Below are 18188 nucleotides of genomic sequence, written 5' to 3' on the forward strand. Positions count from 1 at the left end.
TCGTCTATGAGTTGACCAGACACTTTAAACGTAAAAAACATCCTATATAATGGAAGTTTACTATAATACAACTCATTGTAGGATAGGATTTAGTATAGGGTGCATATATCTCTTACACAGTTTTGGACTAAATACTTAAAGGAAATTGTAATAGAATCATATAGTATGGACCTCTAGAAGAACAATTAGCACATTTATACTGTACAGAGGTAATTAATTTGGGACAGGGAGGGAAGAGTAGGGGAGCAAAAATTTATCATTTAAATTGTATAAGGCCAAAGAAAAATGGTCCTCTGGTTACCGTTTAATATAGCAGTGTGATATGGTGGGAAGACCATGGATTTGGGGACAGGAATGACCTGGGCAAATCATGGCTCAGCCACCTACAAACTCTGTGGCCTCTCTGGAGCTCTGTGAATTGTGAATTTACTGTGTTTTCCCTTCCAGCTGTGGCTGCGGAAAGAGTCAGATTTGTAGCTCACCTAACAAACAAGTATATATAGGTATGCTTTTTAGCTTCAGTCTTGGCTTTTAAAATTTTAATCTTACAATTATTCTTTCCTTTTTTACTGTTTTTAAAAATGCCTTCCTATATACTTATTAATGGAACAAGAGTATTAACTTGCTGGGGCTTCCCTAACAGAATACCACAGACTGGGTGACTTAAACAATAGAAATGTATTTTCTCACATTCTGGAGGCTAGAAGTCCAAGATCAAGGTGTTGGCAGGGTTGATTTCTTCTGAGGCCTCTCTCCTTGACTGGCAGATGGCCATCTTCTGTCTTCACATGTCGTTCCTCTGTGCACATGCATGTCCCTGTCCTAGTTTCCTCCTCTTATAATGCCACCAGTCATATTGGATTAGAGTCCACCCTAACGACCTCATTTTAATGTAATCACCTCTTTAAAGCTCTACCTCCAAAGACAGTCACATTCTGAGGGACTGGGCGTTAGGACTTCAACTTACGCATTTGCGGGAGACACGGCTCAGTTCATAGCAGTAATTAAAAAAAAGGTAACCTCCCTCATAAATTTCCTCAACTATAGAATGGGGATTGCAAAAATGATTACCTTGCTCTTTGTATGATTATTGTGAGGATTATATGAGATAAATTCAGGTCAATTGCCTAGAACAATTGACTCAAATAATAGTCACTTTGGAATTGTTAAATATCTTCCTTTCCTACTTTTTGGAAAAGGAGAGAAATTCTGTAACTGATTGATAAAAGAAGAGACACAGACCTTACCTACTAAGGCGATAGTGTGTGTATTTGAAGTGCGAGAGATACCTGGGGTGGCCAGGGAAGTAGGAGTAGGGCAGTGGGGAAAAAAAAGTTTTTGCTTACTGTGGAGTATGAGATGATCCACAAAGCAAAGGCGCCGAGGTGGCTTGAGATAGACTCTGAGGCTGGGGTCTACTCCAAGATGCAAAAAACCTGGAGAACTTTGCCCTGAAGTGGAAGAACTTCAGCAATAGTGTTAAGAATTTTGGACTGAGTTTAGAATTTCCTTTATTTTATGAAAGAGGAAACTGGCATCCAGAGAGGTTAAGTAATAGGCTAAAATCACACAGCTAGTCAAGTGGCAGAGGGCTTATCAGCTTTAAAAAATTACGTGCATGATTGGGAGGAGAAGAAAATGGTAACTTGAGGCAAATATCTGAATTTTACCAGACTGTCAGAGCTTAAGCTATGTCTTATGCATTATTGTATCTCCAGTAGCCAGAGAAATGCCCAGCATATAGTGTTCAATGATGTTTGTAGTTTGATCCAAAATAAATATTAAATTTTCAGGGGACTTAAACCTTAACTGTACATTTTTATGATATAAAACAATGTAGCATATTTATGAAATTTATGGAACATCTTTGGTATCATCCCAAAAATCAATATACAAAAAAAATTACATTAATAAGCGAGTTTCCAAGACTGCTAGATACAGAGTCAATATTGAAAAATCAATTGTATTTCTTTATACTAGTAGCAAGCACATACTTAGGAGTGCTTATACACTCCTGGTGGGAGTGTAGGTTGTACAATCACCTCAGAAAACTGGCAATATTTACGAAAGCTGAGCACACTTTTACCCTCTGGTCAGGCAGTTACTCTTCTAGGTATATATCCAACAGGAGCATGTGCACGTCTACACCAAAAATCACGTGCAAGAATGTTTGTGGCTGCATATTTGAAAGAGCTAATAACCAAATGGTCATCGACAGTAGAATGAATCAATAAATTGTGGCATATTCATATAGAGGATACAGTATGACAATCAGTAAACTACAGCTATATGTAACATATGGTTGGGTGAATCTTGTAAACATCAAGGAAACAAGTCACAAAAGAATACATGCTATATGATTCCACTTATATAAAGCTCCAGAAACAGGCAAAATTCTGTGATGCTGGAATCAGGATAATGGTTACGTTTGGGGAAGTAAAAGAGGATACTAGGGGCTTCAGAGGTGCTAGTAATGTTCTATTTCTTGATTGAGCTGGACACTTATGATTTGTGTACTTTCTGTATTTGTTATACTCGATTATAAAAGGCTTAAAAATATGTAGAAGTTTATGTATTGAATTTTTATATATCATTACTTAAGTTTAGAAATAGCACATGATTATTTTAAATGAGACTGAAGCAATTGGCTTAGAATGTATAGCTGCCTCAAAAAAAAACACAAAAAACCCACCCTCACCCACTCTCCCACCCCTTGTTTGGTTCACTATCTTTCTTGTACTCTTACTTGTCATTTGCTTATAGAACTATATTCCTCGCAAACAAAATTAATACAGTATGCAGTATAGTTTTTCTATATTTAAATCTGTAGTTGTTTCTCTCAGAACTTTTAAGATATCAAAAAGAATTAAGCTTAGAACCATGTGTATAATATGATCCCAATTTCTCTACCTGCTTGTCTGTCTGCCTGTCTATCATCATCTCGATACGCGTAGGAAAAACTTGAAGGATATAAGCTATAAGCAAACTTTTTTCTGAGAAGGGGATAGACTTTGTTTCTACTTTAATACTCTTAATATTTGAATTTTTTACAATGAGCATGGGACACTTTTTTAGTTAAAAAAATACAGTTTTAAAGAATTAAGTAGAAAGATCTTAGTTATGACAATATTTTATTTCCTAGAACTAGAAAAAGTCTCAACCATTTTTTCCTTTTATACTTATTAAAAATGTATAAAACCAATCAATTGAATACTGTCAAGAAAAACTCCAATAATTTTGATCCTTTAAATTCCTATTTAATATAATCACTTAGATTAGACATAAGATTTTGATTTATGTACTTGGATTTTTTTTCTTTTTTTCCAAATTTTCTGTGGTAAGCAATATTACTTTTATAATAAAGAGTATTTAAGGGAGGCAGATCTTTATTTATTATTTCAATCTTTGCTTATGAAGTTAGTGTGTTGTGCTCTTAAAGGATTTTTCTCCACAATATTTATCGTTCTTTTGTTCCAACTGGGAAGGGAAAAGGCAGAGTAGAAGCTATATAAAGTTGTTTTGTGAGATGGCTGTTTTTCTAATGGTATTATTCAGAATTTCTAAAAATACACACAATAGATTTTGAGGAAAAGGCAAACTGCTGGAATACAGTTCCTTTAGTAGTACATTTTTCTTTCCACAATCTAAGGCCTTTGACTCATGAGTGTGCTCCCAAGGGTGTATTAACCTCCCTCCTTTTCCTCCCCAAATTTCCCAATTGCATTTTTAGTTTGTGTAATTGTATTTGTCCTTTGTATACATAAATATACAAATTATTTTAAAATACATTTTCTTTGGTGGCTGATTAGTTTTATGCATTTGAATTGGATGGTGATAAGAGGTCACAGGTCTTGTAAATATCCCTGGAAATTAGGAAATTACTTAAGAGATCATGCCCTTTTGACTAGATTCATTCTCGACTTAGAAATAGCTTATCTTTCACCCTCCTTTCCCCTTCTGCAAAGTGTTTTGAAGAATCTAGCTTAAGTGAATAAAGTCTGAAAATCTGAGGTTTATTTTTCTTTAAAAATATAAACTGAGTGTTAGTATTTTTCAGACAATTAAAAGCTAACATCTAAGGGCTTCTGTTATAGTTCTGCTGCTGCTGATTAGGTATTCCTCAGTGGTGATTAGGAGATGTACAAATGCAATCATTTGCTAGGGCTTAATCACTCATATGAGAGAGAAGTTAGAACCCAGAAAGAGAAATTGAAGCTTGTATAACTTCCATTAGCCTTATTTTTTTAATGGCAAAAAAAAAAATTTGTTTTGACTAAATTAGGAATATTAAGCCATATAAGATAAATTGTGGTTTAAAAGAAATAAAGAACCTGGGGAAATACACTGATGTGAATACATTGCTACACTGTGTAGTGTTTTGTCTGTAGAACAGGTTGCTTAGGAATAATCGGCCCTTACGTCCCAGGACAGATTTCCCTCAGAGAGGTAGAGTAGGAAGGCTGCCTCGACAAGTGTCTCTCCTTCTTTCTTTGTACTGGGTGGCTGAGTCCAACAATTATAGCACAGGCAATGGGGGGACGTGGCTCTTTTCTCAGGTTTACTACATTCTGACTGATAGTTGAGAAGGAGAGAGATATATGGCTATGCCTTTTTTTTTTACAGGTCATCTGAGGCAAGGGGAGAGTGGAGTGCATGTATTTGGGCAGTGCTGTATTCCTTTCTGGTGAGAAGCGTTACAGGGCCTGAGTACCGAGAGTGAGGCCTGGGGAGAGGGTTTGAACAACTTAGCGTGATGAGCTAGGGATGTCTGGATGGGGAGGCCAGCTGTCTGCGCAGGTCAAGCCCTGTAGGGAGGCGTGACCCTGTTAGATTCAGGGGTCATTCTTCTGATGTGCAGTTCACAGGCTCAGATTTGTAGCCTTCCCCAGAGGACAACTTCTTGGGGATTGTTTTATACTAATCACATTCGCTACTGCTAATACATAAATCAAAATGCAATACCTACTTCAGCCTTTCAGCCCAGGTTTCTGGGTCTTCACTGCTAGGGTGATCAACTGTCCTAGTTTGCCTAGAACTGTCCTGGTGTGAGCACTAAAAGTGCTACGTCCAGAAAAACTTCTCAGCCTTAGGGAAACCCTTCAGTCCCATGGGGATGGTGGACCTCCCTATTTTACTTCCCTGAGTCCCTTAGCAACTGCAGCCCGGGAGGAGGGGAAATGTATTCTCCCCGCTGCTGGGGGCAGTCTCTTCCCTCTACTGCAGGTAATAAAGAGCCCTCAGCCCGTGCAGAGCCGTACAGCCAGGATGCAACTTCAGGGAGGAAGAAAGTTGCTACATCTCAAATGTGCCCTGATAGCTATTGCTGTGGAACAAATGACTGCAAAATATAGAGGCTTAAAATGGCATTACTTTATTATCTCCCCTGGTTTCTGTGGTTCAGGGATTTGAGAAAAGCTCAGCTGGCAATTCTGGTTTGCTCACTACCGTAGTGACAACAACTGGAAGAGCTGGGGCCTGGTCAGACACCTCTGTCTTCATGTCACCTCAGGGCCTCTCCAGGTCGTCTCCCTGTATGGGCTACTTTAAGCTCTCCCATGGCACGGTTGCCTCCGGGTAGTTTGATGTTTATCTGGCAGTTCAGGGTTCCAGAGCAAGTGTTCCAGCCAACGAGTAAGAAGCTGCCTCAAGTGTCACACTGGGTATTATTGCGTAGCAGCATTGTCACCGTAGTCACAAGATTCAAGGGGGAGTACGTAGACCCCACTTCTTGTTGGTTGGAATGTCAATGTCACAACATGTTGGGATGGAGAGATTATTGCAGCCATCTTTGGAAAAATACAATCCACCATAATTAGCCCAATAATGCAGTTTTTCGTTAATAAAAGTAATGAAGTTGTTAAAATATAATTTTTTCCTCATGAATTTTCATAATGCAATTTTCCTTCTGAATGAAAACAAAAAGGTCAGCCTGTAAATATTTCTTTGCATTGTTCTGAAAACCCATGCTCATCATTGTTCTGCTAGAATGAATATGTATATGTATATGTACATATATTCTCTCCCCTCGCAGAAAAGCCAACTGACCATGAGAGGTATATCAAACGTTCATTTGCTTCCATAGTAAGAGTTTTATGGGTGTGTGTGTGTGTGTGTGTGTGGTGTGAGTTTCTGTGCACATATACACCTGGGGGTCTAGAAAGGAAAGAGTAGGTGTGAGAACAGGAGGACAGCAGTGGCACAGGACGACTCAGGTTGAAGGGAGGCATCCACAGCAGGAAGGAGCTCTGAAGACCTTGATAGCTGGAAAGGGAGCTAAGGGACAAGGGCAGTGGCGGTCATTTAGAAGTGAGGGGCAGGTATACCTATAGCATCACTTTAGTATGATCATTCGTTTGAGATGTGGATACTGACGGTCTGATGCAGCTCTCTTAGACTCTCTCTCCCATTGTGACACTTAAGACCCATGACTTATTCTTTCCGACAGCCTCCAGCTTCTCGCTTGAGAGTAATGGAAATTGGGGTTTTAAAAAAAATCTAATGCAGTTATTTGGGGAATTTGCTGACAGCACTGTTTTAGCAAAGTTTCAGGAAGGCATGCTGCAAATCTTAATTTTATTAAACTGATTTTTTTGGCTTGATTTATGATTCTTGCATGAGTTCTATTGTTTTGTCCTTAACTCATTATATTATTTTAAAGAGGAATATTTCAAAAATTGAAAAAAAATAGGATAGCAGAAAGATGATAATTCTAAGCTACCACTTGTTTAAAAAGATATCTTGTGTGTTTGCATTGTAGGAATACTGTAGTACGATCCAACTCGATTCTGGGGTGGATTACCGGAGAACGGGGCTTCCTGCTGCAGGAAGACTCTACTACCTGTAAGTTTGTCAAAAAGTTTTCATTTTCCAGGTTTAATATCTAATAATTAATTAGGAGAAGATGTGAAAAATAAGTAGAGTGACTATTAGAACAAGAAAGGCTAGTTCTGAAGCCCGAGATTTTCAAAATATGAAATGTTCTACCGTTAACTTCTTTAAACTGCGTTTTTTGCCATGCACATTTGCATGATTTATAATGTGTGATTGGAGGAAACCCTAATTAGTTTTTTGGGGAGGAGTGATGACAGATGGTTAGAAAGTAATGAGTATCCTCTTATAAGAGACTCTAGTACTAAGAGAATATCTTTATTGTGCTAAAGTAATTAATTATTTGTGGACATCTTCTGACAAACGTGTCATTTCTGTTCCCCCCAATTGTTGTTTTATTTTCTCAGGCAATCTGCTTGTAGTTATCATTGTTGATTGACTTCCACACGTAACTGTGTAAAATATATACACACAAGTGCAACTGGATATATTCTGTCTTTGAAAAGCTGAGACGCTCCTGAGTAAGAGCAATTTGTAATAATAGATGTATTCAGCACGTGCCGTTAATGCTGAAAAACAAATATAGTTTGTTTTAAAATGTCATTTGCGAGAACCTGAAAAGGAAAAAGTGCTTTACAAATGCAAACTGTTGTTTAGCGTGTGCTGCCAGTGTTTGGCACATCGTGGGTTCTCAGTGAATAGATCTGTCTAAGGGCTCATTGTGATTTAACTCAAAGGCATGTTTCTGCTAATTTAAATTTTGATGACAACGTGCATATGAGAGGTTCAGAAAAGTTCTTGTCTCTGCCACCTTGTAAGCAGAAGTACTTTACTGTTTTTGAAGCAGAAATTAGCTAGAAAAATCACATAATTAAAACTGCATACTTTACAGTGTACCAAGGGGACTATTTCAGTTTATTATTCAGATTCTGATGATTATTATAGGAGGTTCTTCATCTACCCTTAAGTACTTTGTCTTTAAAGTACTTTATAATTTTAAAAAGTTCTTGCACTTTTTTCTGCTTTAACTTGGACTTTTTTTCCCTCCAGTTTCTTTTCTCCTTTTTTTTTTTTTGGTTGGGAAGATTGGACCTGAGTTAACATCTTCCTAACGTCAAATAGTCTTCACATCAAATAGCTAACATCAAAATAGTCTTCCTCTATTTTGTGTGTGGGTCACAGCCACAGCATGGCTTGATGAGTGGTGTAGGTCTGTGACTAGGATCCGAACCTGTGAATGCTGGGCGCCAAAGTGGAGCACGCCAAACTTAACCACTATGCCACTGGGCTGGTCCACTTCCAGTTTCTTTTATGTTTGTGTTTTCTGGTTTTTAAAATTTTTCTGATGTTCTCAACCTTTCCCTGATTCTTTGCTACCTATTTCTTGATATTCCAGATGTGTGATACTTATAAATTAACTTATTATTATTCTCTTTATTCTTTTTCAAAAGAGGTAATCTTTGTACCCTGTTTTCCCACAAAATATGTCCTTCTATGGAAGAATTAAAACATTTTCCTAATGGGAAGTTCCTTAAATAAAGATGGTAGTTTGAGTCTAAATCATGAAATTTGTTTCATAGTGCCGGAGAGGTCTCAGTGGAATTTACAGGAGGTGGAAAGTCTGCTTTTGCTTGGAGCATAGCCATTTTCTCTCTGACCTACCCTATGTTGGCTCTTCCTCTTCCTGATAAAAGTAATGCAATTCTAACACAATGAAATTCAGGTTTGTACTTAAGATGTGCACTGGAAGAAAACAGAATCTAACAATATCCCAGAAGTCCAGGAAACTAGAACTACAAAGGATAGATACCCTGACACTCTGGAACAGTATTCTTAAAAATATATAAATTCATTTAATCCTCAAGGAAGATAGATTTGTTCATGAATTTAACAGCAAAAGGGCTTCACCCTAGTCTGGTAACCAAGAATAGAGTCTAGAGTCACACCTCACTCATAGGGTATGGCAGATATGTATCCCTGAGGGGAATTAGGAATTAAATCATCTCAGAAGTGGGAGAATAATATTAGACACCAAGATAGGGTGCTAGGAATGTAATTTATATTGTTTCACATGAGCCTTTAGGTGGAACTTCTTTCATGACAAAGTAGAAGAAAATTTCCTGGGGTCATACTCACATTTCTGATTTAATTAGGTTTCTTTTTATCTTGTTCTCACAGGAAAACTTATTAATTTCCCCCCATAACAGATTTTAATGTGCCATGCTATATATTGCCCTGTTAAAGCGTGTGTTTCTCTGCCTAAACATCTGGAATTGGTTCCTGAATATGCAAGCCCTTGTCAATCTCACTGGCACCCCAACTGCCCGAAAGGAACAACAGAATTCTGGCTTCCCTCTAGGGGAACACCGGGCACTCTCTCAGAATTTCATACAAGCAGAATCCCTTCTATGATATTTAATTAAATAGAAATATTCATTAATTCTGTATTTTATTAGTCTAACTTTCCAAAAGCCAATTAAAAATGTCCCAAAACACAATCCAAATAATATCAAGAATTACCAGAGATTTTAAAAGACTACCCCAAAAGTTGATGTGGAAAACTGTCTATGGTTCATAATATCATGTGGGTTACAGAACTAATTCATATGTGGCATTGTATGTGTGTGTGATCTATTTCAGTTGTAGTTTTATGTCACGTTAAATTTAGAAATCATAGAGTACCTTTATAAATAAGTTTCAGATGTTTTTGGCCCATCTCAAGAAGTTTTTAACCCCATATAAAACAAACTCAGAGAATTTAAATTTAGTAAGTTACAAGCGACAGAGAGCTTGAGTGCAAATTTCCAAACTTTTGCGTAGATTAAAACACGCCATGGTTGTCCAATTTTTCATTCTCTGGTAACTGCATGATCACCCCAGAGATGAGCACAAAGTCATTTTCTTCCTGGTTGCTTGGTGGATTGGGCTCAATAAGATGTCCATATATGGAATATGGTTTGCCAAAATCCAAACAAGTCGACCAAGCGTTGGGCTCAGACCAGTAATTTATTTTGAACTCCTGGGTGTTTGCCAACGGTGGCCCTATCCCATGCCTTCCAGAGAATTTAACTGCTTCAGATTAGCTCTCTGCTTGGGGGCTGGTGATCCTAGAGGTAATCATTTTATGTATTCATTGAACATCTCTTTTCAGACAGGAAACACCACTGCTGAGGGGGTCCATGAGATGCTCCCCCAGGCCATTTTGCTGTGTGGGGTTATGGTTTCCTGCGGAGAGGAGGTCACCTTAGACTCACCCTTGCTCTCTGTTTCTTTTCCTTTTCCATTCAAAAGCTGAGTAGTATAGGTTTTTTCCTGCTAAGTCTGTTGAAGGAACTGGGAGTTGAGGGTGGAGAGAGGGTTCCTGTTCAAACACCATACCTCCATCATACTCACATACAAACTCTCCACCGCCAGCACAGAAACCACAGCCCCAGTGGAAGATTGTAAACTGAACCAAAAGAGATGGGGGACAGGTGCTGGACCTGGGATTTGTTTTTACCCTGCTTGTACATGAATAGGTTTACCTATTATTGTTTCATGGATGCTGGCAGAAGGCACAAGAGACCTGGATCAGAGACAAAGGATTTCATCTCTTTCGGCGTGAAGAGCATGTTGTGCCGGTTCCCTCCTTGCCCCCAGTCCCACTGTAGGGGAGGGCGAGTTTTGCTTAGGGCCCAGATAAATGCCTGCATAGGCAGTGAGTAGTGTTATAGGAGAGGACCTCTGAGCTTGGAGAATCCACCAGTTTACTGCCAGAAGTAAGCAAGCCTGCTTTTTGTCTTATGGGAGACATTGCTTCATCCCTCAGGGTTTCTTGCTGCAAACACAACCTTGAGAAATGGTTTGGGCCTTCCATTCTTGGCGGTCTCAGCAAGATGTGTAGGTGAGTGAGAGACCCATGGGGGATTGTCTGTCCCAGCAGAGGACATTTACCAGACTTTTAACCTTAAAGAAGCCAGGCTTTCTCCCTTTATTTCATTTGGCTCCTATCCACTGAAGTCATCTATCACTTCAACAAAATTACATCTGAACACATTATTCAGTTATTTAATACCTCAATTAAATTGTCTCAAGACCATTTCAATTCCATGTATATGGGGACTAGAATCATACTGAAAATAATGAAAAATATAAATTACAACTTTTCAGACACAGCCGAAATACTCACATATTTTTACCTGGCTAATTTACTACATACGTTCATCCATCTTTTGAATATATTTCAAAAAGAAACTTCTTGAATACTTTTACCAGTGGAAGTTTCAAGTCTTAAGTACTCTTAATCTTCCACTTGGGAAACATTTATTCCAAATAAAAAATCATTTCTGAGAATATATCTTTGAACATCATTAAAAAAAGAAAAAGTTTGCTGGCAAAAAACACATGGCTTCAAGGTTATAGCTCTGTTTTAGAAGAAACGTCTGTGAAAACAAAGACTGGAGCTCATACATGTTAAAATGTACTTCCCCACAATCAGAAACTTCCTGTTACTTGTCTGTGATCTTACGTATACTCCCCTGCCCTCACCTGAGAAAACCAGATCAATGAAAATTTAAAACATTTCCTAGCTTGATTGTCATATTTTCTCATACCTAAAACTTTAGCAAGAGATCTATCTTCTGCCTGGGAAGTTGCCACCTCTGGTTCAGCAGAGTCTCCAGGACATCTTGGAACCTTTCCCCCATCCCCCATCATTACCATTCCAGGTGTTTCTGTTACAGACATTGGAATTTACAGTTTCAGTCTTAGTTTTTCTTACCAGTTAGAGTACCAGCCCAGTCATTTCCTGTTTCAATTCCCACTAAGAACCTCTGAAACATCTGCCAGTAGAAGCAACTTGAAAATTGTTAGGTCTAGCCCCCTTCCTTTTAGACTGTGATTTGTTTCAGTTTCATGTACTAGACTGCCCGGAGTCCCTAAGAAAGCTATGTGTGTACCCCATTGAAACAATTTATCATCTATCATCTCCAGCAAAGCTGTTATAGTGGCATGCCGATATAGGTCTGCTATACTCTTTTCCCTTCAGTTCACTAAATTCTCTCATGTATCTTTTAGAGTCTTCTGCATGCACCTCATTCCTACTTCTGACACTAGTTTGCATGGTGTCACAGTGGAGCAGTGATGGTACTGAAGGGAAAACATCACACAGTTAAAGAGTATAAAATTTATTCAGCAGCAAAGAATACAGAAAAATATCCATACAGAGATAGTTGCACAAAACAGAAGACAACAACTCAGATGAGAATATGCTATGTTGTCTTCTGTTTTGTGCAACTATCTCTTGTCTTGGTGAAGTAAGGGAAACTGACCTTTGATTCACACTGATTGACAGTGAACATTCAGGCATGTTCTAGGATTTGCATCTCGTTGTTGCACCTGGTGAGCAGGCAGGTACATAGCCAGAATCTCCCCCATCCACCCACCTAAGATTGACAAAGGTGACCTGATGGAATCCTTATCCTGATCAGGTGCTATCTTTGTTAGCTGATGGGCCCTTATGGGCCAGAAAAACATACAACTTCAAACAAGAATATGCTATAGAAGTGGAACCTGGATTTGACCAATTTACAGGAAGTATTAGGTGCAATGGAATGTATTAAATAACATCATAAGAGTACGTTCATCAAAATATAGACTGTAGATTTTTTAAAATTATGTAAATAAATTGGTTCTTCAACAAATAAGAAAAAAAGAGAGAGAAATGGTAGATGGAACCTGTAGTTTGAAAAAGACTTAAGGAACATATCAACCAATTGCAGTGCATGGACCTTATTTGAATCCTGAATCAAAAAAAAGAACAAAAACAAAACAAAAGCTGTGAGCAATCAGAGAAATTCAAACACTAACTGGATATATCAAGACATTGAAGAATTATTGTTAACTTTCTTAGGTGTGATAAGGATATTATATTTATTTTTTAACAGCTTTATTGAGATGTAATTCACTTGTCATACAATTCACCCATTTAAAGGGTCTAATTCAGTGACTTTTAGTATATTCACAGAATTGTGTAACCATTACCACAATCCATTTTAGAATATTTTTATCACCCCAAAAAGAAACCCCATATCCCTTAGCCGTCACTTCCTTCTCCCCACATTCGCCTCACACCCAATCAGTCCAGGCAACCACTAAGCCACTTTCTGTCTCTATAGAATTGCCTATTCTGGATATTTCATATAAATGGAATCATGCAATATGTGGTCCTTAGTGATTGCTTTCTTTCACTTAACATAACTTTTTCAGGATTCATCCATGTTGTAGCATGTGTCAGTACTTCTTTCTTTTTTATTGCCAAATAATATTCCATTGTTTAGATATATAACTTTTATTTATCCATTCATCAGTTGATGGACATCTGTGTTGTTTCTCCTTTTTGGCTAGTGTGACTAATACTGTCATGAACATTCATGTTCAAGTTTTTATGTGGACTTATATTTTTGTGTCTCTTGTGTATACCTGGGAGTGGAATTTGTGGAGATGGTAATTCTGTGTTCAGTCTTTTGAGGAACTTGTAGACTCTTTTCCAAAGCAGCGGTACCATTTTACATTCCCACCAGTAATGTATGAGGGCTCCGGTTTCTCCGCCTCGGTGTCAGCACTTGTTAGAATCTATGTTTTGGTTGTAGCCGTCTGTATTAGTTTCCTAGGGATGTTGTTACAAAGTACCACAAAATGGCTTAAAACAACAGGAATTTATTGTCTCACTGTTCTGGAGGCCAGAAATCTGAAATCAAGTTTTCAGCAGGACCATGTTCCCTCTGGAACCTTTAGGGGAGAAACTTTCCTTGCATCTTCTAGCTTCTGTTATTTGCACAAATACTTGGTGTTCCTTGGCTTGTAGATATGTCACTCCAGTCTCTGCCTCTGTAGTCACATTGCCATCTTCCTGTGTCTCTCTCTCCTCTTCTTCTAAGGACATTAGTCATATTGAATTAAGGGCCCACCTACTTTAATTACATCTACAGTGACCCTATTTCCAAATAAGGGCACATTTTGAGGTACTGGGGGTTAGGACTTCTACATATCTTTTTTTGGAGACAACCCAAACACAGTCCTGGTGAGTGTGAAATGGTGTCTCATTGTGGTTTTCATTTGCGTTTCTCTGATGGCTAATAATGCTGAGCATCTTTTCATGTGCTTGTTGACCATTTGTATATCTTCTTAGGAGAAAGAGCTATTCAGATACTTTGCCTTTTTTTTTTTTTTTATGAGGAAGATTAGCCCTGAGCTAACATCTGCCACCAATCCTCCTCTTTTTTTGCTGAGGAAGATTGACCCTGAGCTAATGTCTGTGCCCATCTTCCTCTACTTAGTGGGACACCTGCCACAGCATGGCCTGATAAGTGGTGCATAGATCTGCACCCGGGATCTGAACCAGCGAACCCTGGGCCACCCAAGCGGAGTATGTGAACTTAACCGCTGAGCCACTGGGCCGGCCCCTGCCTATTTTTCAGTTGGGACATTTGTGTTTTTATTATTGAATTTTAAGTGTTCTTTACATTTTCTAGATATAGGTCCCTTGTCAGATAGATGATTTGCAAAAATATTCTCAGACTGTATGGATTTTTTTTATTTTCATTTTTTAAAAAATTGAGCTATAATTGACATATAACACATTAGTTTCAGGTGTACAACATAATGATTTGATATTTGTATATACTGTGAAATGATCACCACAGTAAGTCTAGTTAACATCCTCTTTTTATTTTTTTGATGATGTCCTCTGAAGCACAAACTTTTAAATTTTGATAATGTCCAATTTATTTTTTCTTTTGTTGTTTATGCTTTTGGCATTATACCTGAGAAACCATTGCCTAATCCAAGGTCACAAAGATTTATGCCTATGTTTTCATTTAAGAGTTTTGTTTTTAGCTTTTATGTTTAGGAGTTTGATTAATTTTGAGTTAATTTTTATATATGGTGTGAGAAGGTGGTTCATCTTCATTTTTTGCATGTGGATATCCAGTTGTCCCAGTACCATTTGTTGAAAAGCCTATTCTTTCCCTATTGAATTGTATTGACATTCTTGTTGAAAATCTGTTGACTGTAAATATGAGTTTATTTCTGGTCTCAATTATATCCCACTGATCTATTTGTCTATCTTTATGTAATACCACACAGTCTTGGTTGCTATAACTTTGTAGGAAGTTTTGAAATCAGGAATTGTGAGTCCTTCAACTTTGCCCTTTTTTCCCCCAAGATTATTTTGGCTATTCTGGGTCCTTTGAATTACTATATGAATTTTAGGATCAGCTTTTCAATTTCTATAAAGAAGCCAGCTGGGATTTTGATAGAGATTGTCTTGAATCTGTAAATCGCATTGAGGAATTCAATATCAAGTCTTGTGATTCATGTAATGTTTTTTAGTTTCCTAGGGCTGCCATGCAGAGTGCCACAAACCAAGTATTTTAGAATAGCAGAAATTTATTCTCTCGTTCTCAAGGCTAGAAGTCTGAAATCAAGTTGTTGGCTGTTTGGTTCCATCTGGGCACCCTGAAGGAGAATCTGCTTCATGCCTCATGAAGCTTCTGGTGGAGGTCCTAGTTTCTGGTGGAATTCCTTGGCTCGTAGGTGCATTACTCCAATCTCTGCCTTTATCTTCACACGGCGTTCTCCCTGTGTGTCTCTATTTCCAAAGTTCCTCTTCATATAAGGACATCAATCATTGCATTGGGGACCACCTAATCCAGTATGATCTCATCTTAACTTGATTACATCTGCAAAGACCCTATTTCAAAATAAGGTCACACTCATAGGCATTGGAGGTTAGTACTTTAACATCTTTTTGGAAGACACAGTTCAACCTATAACAGATGCCTTTCATTTATTTTGGCCTTTAATTCCTTTCAACAATGTTTTATTGTTTTCAGTGTATAAATTTTGCAATTCTTTTGTTAAATTTATTCATAAGTATTTTATTCTTTTGGAAGCTAGTGTAAGAGGAATTGTTTTCCTAATTTCATTTTTGGTTCCTTCATTGCTACTGTTTGGAAATACAATTGATTTTTGCATATTGATCTTGTCGCCTGAAACCTTGCTGAACTCATTTATTCTAATAATTTCTTGGTAGATTCCTTAAGATTTTCTAAATGCAAGATCGTGTCATCTGCAAATAGAGGTAGTTTACTTCTTCCATTCCAATCTGGATGACTTTTATTTACTTGCCTAATTTGCTTGCCTAGAAGCTCCAGCGCAATGTTGGATGCAAGTGGTATATTCTATCATAGAGAGGAGACACCTTGTTCCTGAGCCTAGGGGGAAAGACTTCAGTCTCTTACCATTAATTATGATGTTAGCTCTGGGTTTTTCATAGATGCCTTTTATTAGGTTGAGGACATTCCCTTCTATTCCTAGTTGAGAGTTTTTATCATGAAGGTGTGTTGGATTTTATCACTGCATTTTCTGTGTCTATTGAGATTATCGTGTGGTTTTTGTCCATTATTCTGTTGATATGGTATATTTCATTAATTGATTTTTGGTTTTAAATCAACCTTGCATTTCTAGGATAAATCTCATTGGGTTGTGGTGTATAATCCTTTTTATTTGTTGCTGGATTTAGTTTGCTAGTATTTTGTTGCGGATTTTTGTGTTTATATTCATAGGAGTATTGGTCAGTAGTTTTCTTTTCTAGTGATGTTTTTGTCTGGTTTGCTATCAAGGTAATACTGGCCTCATAGGATGAGTTGGGAAGAGTTTCTTCCTTTTCTCTTCTTTCTTTTTTTTTAAAGATTGGCACCTAAGATAACAACTGTTGCCAATCTTTTTTTTTTTTTCCCTTCTTCTTCCCAAAGCCCCCCAGTACGTAGTTGTATATTCTAGTTGTGAGTGCCCCTGGTTGTGCTATGTGGGATGCTGCCTCAGCATGGCCTGATGAACACTGCCATGTCTGTACCCAGGATCCAAACTGGCGAAACCCTGGGCCATCAGGAGCGGAGCACGCAAACTTAACCACTTTACCACGGGGCCGGCCCCCCCTCCTTTTCTATTCAGATTTTCTCTTTCTTCTTGAATCAATTTTAGTAGTTTGTGTTTTTCTAGGAATTTGCCTATTTTATCCAGGTTATCTAGTTTATTAGTATACAGTTGTTAATAATATTTTCTTATAACTCTTTAAAATTTCTATAAGGTCGGTAGTAATGTTTCCTCTTTCACTTCTCATTTTAGTAATTTTAGTCTTCTCTCTTTTTCTCGGTCCATTTAGCTAAAGGTTTTTCACTTTTATTCACCCTTTCAAAGAAGCAAGTTTTGGTTTTGTTGATTTGCTATATTATTTTTCTATTCTTTATTTCATTGATTTCTACTCTAACCTTATTTCCTTCCTTCCACTTGTTTTAGGTTTGCTTTTCTCTCCTTTGTCCAGGGTCTTACGGTAGAAGGTTAGGTTGTTGGTTTGAGATTTTTCTTCTTTTTTTCAATGTAGGCATTTACGGCTATAAATTTCCCTGTAAGCACTACTTTAGCTTCATCCCATAAGTTTTGGTATATTGTGTCTTCATTTTCATTGTCTCAAAGTATTTTCCAATTTTCCTTTTGCTTTCTTTTTTTGACCCCCTGGTAATTTAGGACTGTGCTGTTTATTTTCCACATATTTGTGAATTTCTCAAATAACTTTCTGTTACTAATTTCTAGTTTCACTCCATTGTGATTGGAGAACACACTTTGTATAATTTCAATCCTCTTTAATTTATTAAGGTTTGTTTTATGGGCTAGGATATGCTGTTTCCTTGAGAATGTTCCATATGCACTAAAGAATATGTGTAGTTGGTTATTGAGTATTTATATAGATGTCTGTTAGGTTTAGTTTGTGTATGATGTAGTTCATGTCTTATTATTTCCTATTGATCTTCTCCCTAGCTGTTCTATTCATTATTGAAAGTTGGATATTGAAGTCTCCAACTATTACTGTTGCATCGTCTATTTCTCCCTTCACTTATGTCAGTTTTTGCTTCATGTTATTTTGGTGCTCTGTTGCTAGGTGAATACATGTTTGTAATTGTTATATCATCCTGTGGATTGACACTTTTATTATTATGAAATATACTTTTTAATCTCTAATCACTTTTTTTTGGTTTGCTTTAAAGTCTATTTTGACTGATATTAGCAGTGGTTGCTATTTTCACGATATATCTTTTTTCTGTCCTTTTACTTTCAACCTATATGTATCTTTGAATCTAAAGCATATCTCCTGTACAGCATATAGTTGGGTCTAGCTTTTTTATGCAATCTAACAATCCCTGCCTTTTGATTAAATTGTTTAATCCATTCACAGATTATGTTATTGATATAGTTGATTTATATCTGCTCTTTTACTTGTCATTTTTTTAAAGTTTCGTGACTTTCTTGTTCCTCTATTCTTC

The 18188-nt window shown here is 37.4% G+C and overlaps 1 protein-coding gene across 2 annotated transcripts in view; it reads left to right on the forward strand.

Moving 5' to 3' along the window:
• The window catches only part of AFG1L (AFG1 like ATPase), a 196164-nt gene that overhangs the window by 125988 nt on the left and 51988 nt on the right, over positions 1-18188 (forward strand). For both annotated transcript variants that reach the window (XM_001503984.7, XM_070225336.1), the window contains exon 8: positions 6758-6840. In XM_001503984.7, coding sequence (XP_001504034.2) covers positions 6758-6840 — 83 coding nt within the window. The remainder of the gene's footprint in view (positions 1-6757; positions 6841-18188) is intronic.

This window comes from Equus caballus, chromosome 10 (assembly GCF_041296265.1).
Source record: "Equus caballus isolate H_3958 breed thoroughbred chromosome 10, TB-T2T, whole genome shotgun sequence".
In the NCBI taxonomy this organism is placed as follows: Eukaryota; Metazoa; Chordata; class Mammalia; order Perissodactyla; family Equidae; genus Equus; species Equus caballus.